At 46.0% G+C, this 9,610-nt stretch overlaps 1 protein-coding gene across 1 annotated transcript in view; it reads left to right on the forward strand.

Moving 5' to 3' along the window:
• Positions 1-3,122, forward strand: part of LOC111981766 (cell division cycle protein 27 homolog) — a 20,068-nt gene extending 16,946 nt beyond the window's left edge. The window contains exons 16-20 of the mRNA XM_024013194.2: positions 959-1,258; positions 1,424-1,609; positions 1,750-2,009; positions 2,268-2,785; positions 3,112-3,122. Coding sequence (XP_023868962.2) covers positions 959-1,258; positions 1,424-1,609; positions 1,750-2,009; positions 2,268-2,785; positions 3,112-3,122 — 1,275 coding nt within the window. The remainder of the gene's footprint in view (positions 1-958; positions 1,259-1,423; positions 1,610-1,749; positions 2,010-2,267; positions 2,786-3,111) is intronic.
• The last annotated feature ends 6,488 nt before the right edge of the window (positions 3,123-9,610 follow it).

Consider the following 9,610-nt stretch of genomic DNA (forward strand, 5'->3'; position numbering starts at 1 on the left):
GGGATACTGTTTTATGTTTTTCTTGTTTTTGTGTGGTAATCACACTGGGGCAGTGGGCTGAAGGGGAGTGGGGAGATCTGGATGAGGATTAGAGTATAATCTGGGGGACCAGGAACTTTTAGCTCCCACTTGCCATTGTGGGATGTTTATTTATAAAGTCTGTCCAATGTATTAAACACCTGTATGTTTTTACTATGATTGGAGAAGAAATACGGGGGGTAAAAGACATGGAAAGACAATATGGAAAAAGAGACAAAAAACAAGAAATACTTTTAATGGATAGTAGTTTAGTCCCCTGAACGAGGCAGGGTGTTGGTGGACAAGAAAATAAAAACAAACAATTGATTTAGCTTAGTCATATATATAGATATTTTTAAGTGGCATCATGGGGATCCTCCCAATAGTTCTCAATGGATAAATGAGGTCAATTCCTGTATGACATTAGACAAAAGTGTGTATTATGTAGGCCAATGTGGCAGCACACAGTCCTTTCATAAAACTTGGAATTCCTGGATAAAATAGAGTTATTGTAGATATGCTGTATATTCATTTGTATAATGGTATGATGTTATATGTCTCACACCCTGATCTGTTTCACCTGTCTTTGTGCTTGTCTCCATACCTGTGTTCTCTGTTTGTCTGTTGCCAGTTCGTTTGTTTCGTCAAGCCTACCAGTGTTTTTCCCGTGTTTCTGTCTTTCTCTAGTTCCTGTTTTCTAGTTTTCCCTGTTTTGACCATTCTGCGTGCCCTGACCCTGAGCCTGCCTGCCGTTCTGTACCTTTTGGGCTCTGCTCTGGATTACTGACCTCTGCCTGCCCTTGACCTGTCGTTTGCCTGCCCCCTTGTTTTTGTAACATTTTTTTACTTCGAAACTGTCTGCATCTGGGTCTTCTCCTGAGCCTTGACAGTACGAACTGGCCCTGATGAGAGTATTTTGAACGCATCCCTGGCGTCCGAGCCGGGCATCCACACTCAGGCTCTGTCCATTCCCATGGACGTTAGAATGCTGGACGGGCGCTCTATAGGCCGGGTCCCCTACAATACCACTCCCACTCCCATAATTAAGTTGCAGGGTGTATACGTCCTTCTGCCTCCCCCGCCGGCGCAGGGTTCTTTGAAGGACAAAACCCAGTGCCTGTGCATCGACTACCGGGGCCTCAATGACATCACAGTGAAGAACCGCATCGCCTCGGCCTTTGAGCCGCTCCAGTGGGCCACCATTTTCTCCAAGTTGGACATGCGGAATGCCTACCACCTGGTACGGATACGGGAAGAGGACGAGTAGAAGACTGCCTCCAATGCGGCCAGCGGTCACTACGAATACCTGGTCATGCCATTTGTTCTTACCAACGCCCCAGCTGTGTTCCAGGCCCTGGTTAATGACGTTCTCCTTGACATCTTGAACCGGTTTGTCTTCGTCTAGCTCAACGACATCCTTGTTTTCTCCCACTCAGCCCAAGAACACATGCTCCACGTCCGACAGGTCCTCCAGCACCTCCCGGAGAACCAGATTTTTATGAAAGTGGAGAAATGCGAATTCCATCGCTCCACCATCCCCTTCCTTGGTTACAACATCGCTGCAGGGAATGTACAGATGGATCCCGGGAAGGTGAGAGCGGTGGGTGATTGGCCCCAGTCTACATCCAGAGTGCAGCTGCAACGTTTCTTGGGATTTGCCAACTTTTATTGCAGCTTTATCAAGGGTTATAGCACCCTGGCGCCCCCCTGTCTGCACTCACCTCTCCCAAGGTTCCATTCACGTGGTCCCCAGCTGCTGACCGGGTGTTCCAGGACCTCAAGCACCGCTTCACCACTGCTCCCATATTGGTTCATCCTGACCCGTCCCGTCAGTTTGTGGTGGAGGCCGATGCTTCGGATGTCGGAGTGGGGGCTGTCCTGTTCCAGCGTTCTTCCCTCGACCTCAAGTTACATCCCTGCGCCTTCTTCTCCCATCGCCTTCTTCTCCCATCGCCTCAATGCTACGGAGAGGAATTAAGATGTGGGGAATCGTGAGCTTCTCGCGGTGAAGATGGCTTTGGAGGAGTGGAGACACTGGTTGGAGGGGGCGGAACTTCCGTTCATTGTGTGGATGGATCACAAGAACCTGGAATATCTCCGCAACGCCACGCTTCTCAATTCCAGGCAAGCTAGGTGGGCCCTGCTTTTCACCCGGTTTAACTTTTCCATTTCCTACCGACCGGGATCCAAGAATATCAAGCCAGGCGCGCTGTCAAGCCACCTTCGACGCCTGCACAATCTGTGTGCAGAACAAGACTCCTCGGCAAGCTCCGGCTGTCTCTTTCAACCACTGCCTGTCCATCACCGTCCCTGATCTCACATATCCCTGGATTCGTCACGGGTCTCCCCCCGTCTGATGGCAACACCACCATCCTGACTGTAGTGGACCGGTTTTCCAAAGCCGCCCATTTCATTCCTCTCCCCAAGCTACCGTCTGCCAAAGAGACAGCCCAGCTCATGGTGCAGCATGTCTTCAGGATCCATGGACTCCTGGTGGACATGGTCTCCAACTGGGGTCCTCAGTTCTCATCCCGGTGCTGTAAGGCGTTCTGCACACTCATTGGGTCGTCGGCCAGCTTGTCCTCCGGGTTCCACCCTCAGTCCAATGGTCAGTCAGAGCGAGCCAATCAAGACCTGGAGACGACTCTTCGCTGCCTTTTCTCCACCAACCCCACCACTTGGAGCCAGCAACTCGTGTGTGTTGAATACGCCTGCAACACCCTCCCCTGCTCTGCCACCGGGCTCTCACCTTTCGAGTGTTCCCTGGGTTATCAGGTTGTAATGCAACAAAATAGGAAAAACGCCAAGGGGGATGAATACTTTTGCAAGGCTCTGTATGTATACTGTAGCTAAGATGCTAAGTGTAGGGCCTCTCGAGTGGCGCAGTGGTTTAAGGCACTGTATCGCAGTGCTACCTGTGCCACTAGAGATTCTGGGTTCGAGTCCAGGCTCTGTCGCAGCCGGCCGCAACCGCGAGGCCCATTGTTTTTTCAGTGTGTTTTGTTTTGGCTTGCATCTTTCCAGCTGTTTTTTAAGGCAGAATCGTATTTGTTTTGCTTTCTGAGTGCTTGACTGTTTATGCTCTTCTTCCAGTGCCTGCTTGACGGGTGTATCCATCGAAATCACAGTTTTTCTCCTCTTCCTACCCCTTGTTGTAATTTTCCTGGGCCCTGCTTTTGGGAAGGGGAGGACATCAACTGGTTTGAAATCAGAAGAGTAATCAGCTGTTTCACAGCCACAGCCTGATACATGTGGGGAGGTGCCCTGTGAAGTGACTAGAGAGTTGGCCTGGAAGGCAGCTGCAGAGGTGGCCTGGAAGGCAGCTGCAGAATTGGCCTGGAAGGCAGCTGCAGAGGTGGCCTGAAAGGCAGCTGCAGAGGTGGCCTGNTTGGCCTGGAAGGCAGCTGCAGAGGTGGCCTGAAAGGCAGCTGCAGAGGTGGCCTGGAAGGCAGCTGCAGAATTGGCCTGGAAGGCAGCTGCAGAATTGGCCTGGAAGGCAGCTGCAGAATTGGCCTGGAAGGCAGCTGGAGAGGTGGCCTGGAAGGCAGTTGGAGAGGTGGGCACAGTGGGCACAGCTGCCCTCAAGAGATACTCTGACAACTTCTGCTCCTGCTCATCCATGAAGACACCTGTTTCCACTACGGTAGCCTACATGAGGAAGCTCTCTCAACCCCTTCTCCAGTAGCTTCTTTATCTCTTTGCAGAATCTGTACAGCATCACATGACATATGCCATACAATGTTGCATCCGATCTGATTGACCCCTGCTCTGCTACATAATTTGACAGTCTTTTCAAAGTGTGGAGATGTATTCCGCTGTCAGATTTTCTTTTCCATGATCCAGGCATGCTGAAAGTAAAATAAAAAATGTACCAAAAACATCTAGTTTTACTCTGGGTAGTTGTAACATTTTCTCACAAGTTGTTACAACTAACCCTGACCCTTGCAGCCATTAGCTTGCTATCATTTTAGCTAAAAGTTTAAACTTTAGCATTGCTAACTTGCATCAAATATCTCTACACAGAATGGTTATAACCCATATATAAGTTTGGTGAATGGAACTACAAAGCAGTTAATGCCATCACAAAAACAAATTTGGTCAAAATAATTACCTAACTCAAAATCAGATTTCTGTCAATAGAATCTGCAGAGTTTATCACAGGGACTAACTTTTTCACATGCGGGTTCAAGACTAAACTGAGCATATGCACAGTGAATCACAGGATTCTACCTTACTCCTGATTGGAGGAATTGCAAGTGTTACAACTGTCCCGTGTTACAACCATTCCTGGTCTCCCCTACTATAAATACGATTCATGCCAACTGGATATTTAATTGGGTATAGGCCCAAAAAAGAGAAACTAGCTAAAGCTGCATTACAATCTACAATAATTGCAATACTCTAAGAACTTTGCCACCAGGGGTTATTCTTCTCCCGTAAATGCTGTTGTGGGCACAAGAGTGTTAGAGAGGATGAATGCTTAAAATTCATGTGTGGGGACATACTGTAGTGCTAGACAAGAGAAGATATGGATGCTTAGATATTCGAAATTGCTGTATTAATCAATTGAATGCCATTCTCAACTGCAGTACCAGTCAAAAGATTGGACACACCTACTCATTCAAGGGTTTTTCTTCATTTGTACTATTTTCTACATTATAGAATAATAGTGAAGACATCAAAACTATGAAATAACAAATATGGAATCATGTAGTAATCAAAGTAGCCACCCTTTGCCACCCTTTATTTAACTAGGCAAGTCAGTTAAGAACAAATTCTTATTTACAATGACGGCCTACACCGGCAAAACCCGGACGACGCTGGGCCAATTGTGCGCCGCCCTATGGGACTCCCAATCACGGCCGGCTGTGATACAGCCTGGAATCAAACCAAGGGTGTCTGTAGTGACGCCTCTAGCACTAAGATGCAATGCCTTAGACCACTGCGCCACTTGGGAGCCCACTCGGGACTGATTTTCCAACAGTCTTGAAGGAGTTCCCACATATGCTGAGCACTTGTTGGCTGCTTTTCCTTCACTCTGCGGTCCAACTCATCCCAAACCATCTCAATTGGGTTGAGGTCGGGTGACTGTGGAGGCCAGGTCATCTGATGCAGCACTCCATCACTCTCCTTCTTCGTCAAATAGCCCTTACACAGCCTGGAGGTGTGTTGGGTCATTGTCCTGTTGAAAAACAAATGATAGTCCCACTAAGCGCAAACCAGATGGGATGGCGTATCGTTGCAGAATCCTTTGGTAGCCATATTGGTTAAGTGTGCCTTTAATTCTAAATAAATCCAGACAGTGTCACCAGCAAAGCACCCCCACACCATCACACCTCCTCCTCCATGCTTCACTGTGGGAACCACACATGCAGAGATAATCCGTTTACCTACTCTGCGTCTCACAAAGACATGGCAGTTGGAACCAAAAATCTCAAATTTTGAGATCAGACCAGAGCACAGATTTCCACCGGTCTAATGTCCATTGCTCGTGTTTCTTGGCCCAAGCAAGTCTCTTCTTATTATTGGTGTCCTTTAGTAGTGGTTTCTTTGCAGCAATTCAACCACGAAGGCCTGATTCACGCAGTCTCCTCTGAACAGTTGATTTTGAGATGTGTCTGTCACTTGAACTCTGTGAAGCATTTATTTGGGCTGCAATTTCTGAGGCTGGTAACTCTAATGAACTTATCCTCTGAAGCAGAGGAATCTCTGGGTCATCCTTCCCTGTTGCGGTCCTCATGAGAGCCAGTTTCATCATAGCGCTCGATGGTTTTTGCGACTGCACTTGATGAAACGTTCAAAGTGAAATGTTCCAGATTGACTGACTTTCATGTCTTAAAGTAATGATGGACGGTTGTTTCTCTTTGCTTATTTGAGCTGGTTATGGCACACCAGTCTGTGTAGAGTATGGGCCTGAGTCTTGCCTGTCAATGCAATATAATCCTACTCCAATTGTAACGCTCGTCTTCCTCCTCGTCTGAAGAGGAGCAAGGATCGGACCAATATGCAGCGTAGTGTGAATACATCTTGATTTATTTGTGAAAGACGAACGCGAAAAAACACTTGATAAACTACAAAACAATAAAGGACGTTAACAGACCTGAACTTGTGAACATATAACATGAACGCACGAACAGGAAGGAACACACAAATGAAATGAACGAAACGAACGAAAACAGTCCCGTGTGGCACAAACACTGACACAGGAACAATCACCCACMAACAAACAGTGAGAACAGCCTACCTTAATATGGTTCTCAATCAGAGGAAACCTAAAACACCTGCCCCTGATTGAGAACCATATCAGGCTAATTAACAATGAACCCAACATAGAAACACATAACATAGAATGCCCACCCAGCTCACGTCCTGACCAACTAAACAAAGACAAAACAAAGGAAATAAGGTCAGGAACGTGACACCAATGCTTTCCATACTAAGTTTTGCATAGTTCGTTTTGTTTTGGTGTGTTACATTGAAAGTGGCTAATATTCCATTGATTCAAGCATTCCCATAATATGGACTTGATATTTTACCAAGTAGGCTTATCTTCGGTATACCACCCCTACCTTGTCACAACACAACTAATTGTCTCAAACACATTAAGAAGGAAATAAATTCCACAAATTAACTTTTATGAAGGCATATCTGTTAATTGAAATGCATTTCTATGTGACTAGCTTATAAAGCTGGTTGAGAGAATGCGCAAAGCTGTCATCAAGGCAGAGGGTGCCTACTTTGAAGAATCTCAAATATATTTTGATTTGTTTAACACTTTTTGGGTTACTACATGATTCCACATGTGTTATTTTGTAGTTTAGATGTATTCTCTATTATTCTACAATGTAGAAAATAGTCAAATAATGAAAAACCCTTGAAAGAGTAGGTGTGTCCAAAGTTTTGACCGTTTACTGTATGTGCTTTAAAATGAGGTTGAATACACTGGGAGATTAAATCAAATCCATTTTTTTTTTGATTATACAGCATGTATAAAAGGTGCAGTGAAATGTCTGCGTGCTAGGCTATGTTCTGATCTGCTTGAAGTGATGTCAACAGGCCAGCAGGGGAAACTCTTGCCCCGTTGGTGCTGTTTTGGGGACAGCAGTGTTAGAGGATGGAGGCTTAGAACTCATGTACGGGGACATCCTGTAGTAGTGCTAGACAAGAGAAGATATGGATGCTTAGAAATCCTAAATATCTGTATTAACTTCTTGAATGCCGTTCTCAACCATGTGCTTTAAAATTAGGTTGATTAAATTAAATCAAATTGCATGTGTCGTACACAGTTTACAGCATGCGTAAAAGGTGCAGTGAGATTCTTGCTTGCTAGGCTAGCTCACTCCACATTATTATCACTAGCTTATTGCATGTATAAGCATTATGTAATGATGAACTCTTCGGGTTGCCTAGGCCATCTCTCTTCAATCACCTGGTTAAAAGTACAATACTATTTCCTTTTGGTCAGATATGGCAGATACACACATGGTTTCGGTTATTTTTGCTTTCAGGCAGTACATGTAACCCAATACATGTGATTGTGATTGATCCACTTTTCTATGGGCTCATTGTAATGAAGGATTTTTCCTTTTGCCCTGACATTGTCAGGATGTTTTTACACAAGGAAGTGCATCCTCCATATTGCCTTTTAAAGGAATTCGTCCTGTGTTATTTTTGCTGTTGTTTCCATTGGAAGACCTTGTGAATGAACCAAAATCGATACCCACATTGATGCCATTCCCAAAACTTGAGCCCTTCCTTCACCTGCTCCTGGGGGCTGTTGTGGATAATACTGTGTATGAAGGCAATGGTCCAGACACAACCCTCTCTTACTTCCAATTGGGAGATTCAATTGAATCCAATTGTATGTGTTGTACACAGTTCCCACACAGTGTAAAATCCAGAACGCCGCAGCCCGTCTGGTGTTCAACTTTCCCAAGTTCTCTCACGTCACCCCGCTCCTCCGCTCTCTCCACTGGCTTCCAGTTGAAGCTCGCATCCGCTACAAGACCATGGTGCTTGCCTACGGAGCTGTGAGGGGAACGGCACCTCCGTACCTTCAGGCTCTGATCAGGCCCTACACCCAAACAAGGGCACTGCGTTCATCCACCTCTGGCCTGCTCGCCTCCCTACCTCTGAGGAAGTACAGTTCCCGCTCAGCCCAGTCAAAACTGTTCGCTGCTCTGGCACCCCAATGGTGGAACAAACTCCCTCACGACGCCAGGTCAGCGGAGTCAATCACCACCTTCCGGAGACACCTGACACCCCACCTCTTTAAGGAATACCTAGGATAGGATAAARTAATCCTTCYAACCCMMMCCMMCCCCCCCCTTAAAAGAGTTAGATGCACTATTGTAAAGTGGTTGTTCCACTGGATATCATAAGGTGAATGCACCAATTTGTAAGTCGCTCTGGATAAGAGCGTCTGCTAAATGACGTAAATGTAAATGTAAAAGGCGCAGTGAAATTCGTGGTTGCTAGGCTAGCTCACTCCACATTATTATCAGTAGCTTATTGCATGCAGAAGCATTACGTAATGATGAACTCTTCGGGTTGGCTACGTCAACTCTCCTCGTTCACCTGTTTAAAAGTACAACACTGTCTGATTTTGGTCAAATGTGGCATTCACGACTCAGGATGTTACCCAGATGCAGACACAGGAGGCAGATGGTTCTGTTCTCAAATCATTTATTACAACACAAAGAGCAGGCAAAGGGCAGGTCGAGGACAGCCAGAGGTTCGTAACCAGATCAGAGTCCGACAGGTACAGGACAGCAGGCAGGCTCAGGGCAGGCAGAATGGTCAGAACTGGGAGGACTAGAAAACAGAAACTAGAGAGACTGGAAACCAGGAAAACACGCTGGTAAGACAAAAGGAACAGGCAACAGACAAACATAAATGGCAGGTGGAAATACAAAGGGGATAATGGGGGAAGATGGGAGACTCCTGGTGGGGGGGTGGAGACAAGCATAAAGACAGGTGAAACAGATCAGGGTGTGACAATGGCAGATATACACCTGTTTCCAGTTCGGTCTGCTTTCAGGGCAGTAAATGTAACCCAATACAATGTGACATTGCAGGCTATTCTGAAGCCCCTTCCCCCATCCAATTTTCTATGGGCTCATTGTAATGAATGATTTACCCTTTTGCCCTGACATTGTCAGAATGTTTTTCACACAATGAAGTCCATCCTCCATATTGCCTTCTAAAAAGGACTTGTCTTGTGTGTTTCTTTGTTTTCATTGGAAGATCTTGTGAGTGAAACCAAATGATTGCCATTCCCTGAAACCTTGAGACATTCCTTCACCTAGTCTTGAGGACTCCCTGTAGTGGATACTACTGTTTATAAAGGCAATGGTCCAGTCCAGACACAACCCTCTCCTAATTCCAAGGCACTTCCTATAGATCTGAAATAAAGTGGATAGGTATTAGCAAGCTACCTAGACTTTGCTCCACTTTGCCTTCTGATAGGCTAGGAGTCATTTTGCCATATTGCTTGTACCCAATGTTCCCGCGAATGTTTTTTGGCATTGAGCAAATGTCAGGTCTGCTGAGTGCAAACTGGAACATTGTGGAAATTCTGTGCAACTTCTGG

Source organism: Salvelinus sp. IW2-2015, linkage group LG20 (assembly GCF_002910315.2).
Source record: "Salvelinus sp. IW2-2015 linkage group LG20, ASM291031v2, whole genome shotgun sequence".
Classification (NCBI taxonomy): domain Eukaryota; kingdom Metazoa; phylum Chordata; class Actinopteri; order Salmoniformes; family Salmonidae; genus Salvelinus; species Salvelinus sp. IW2-2015.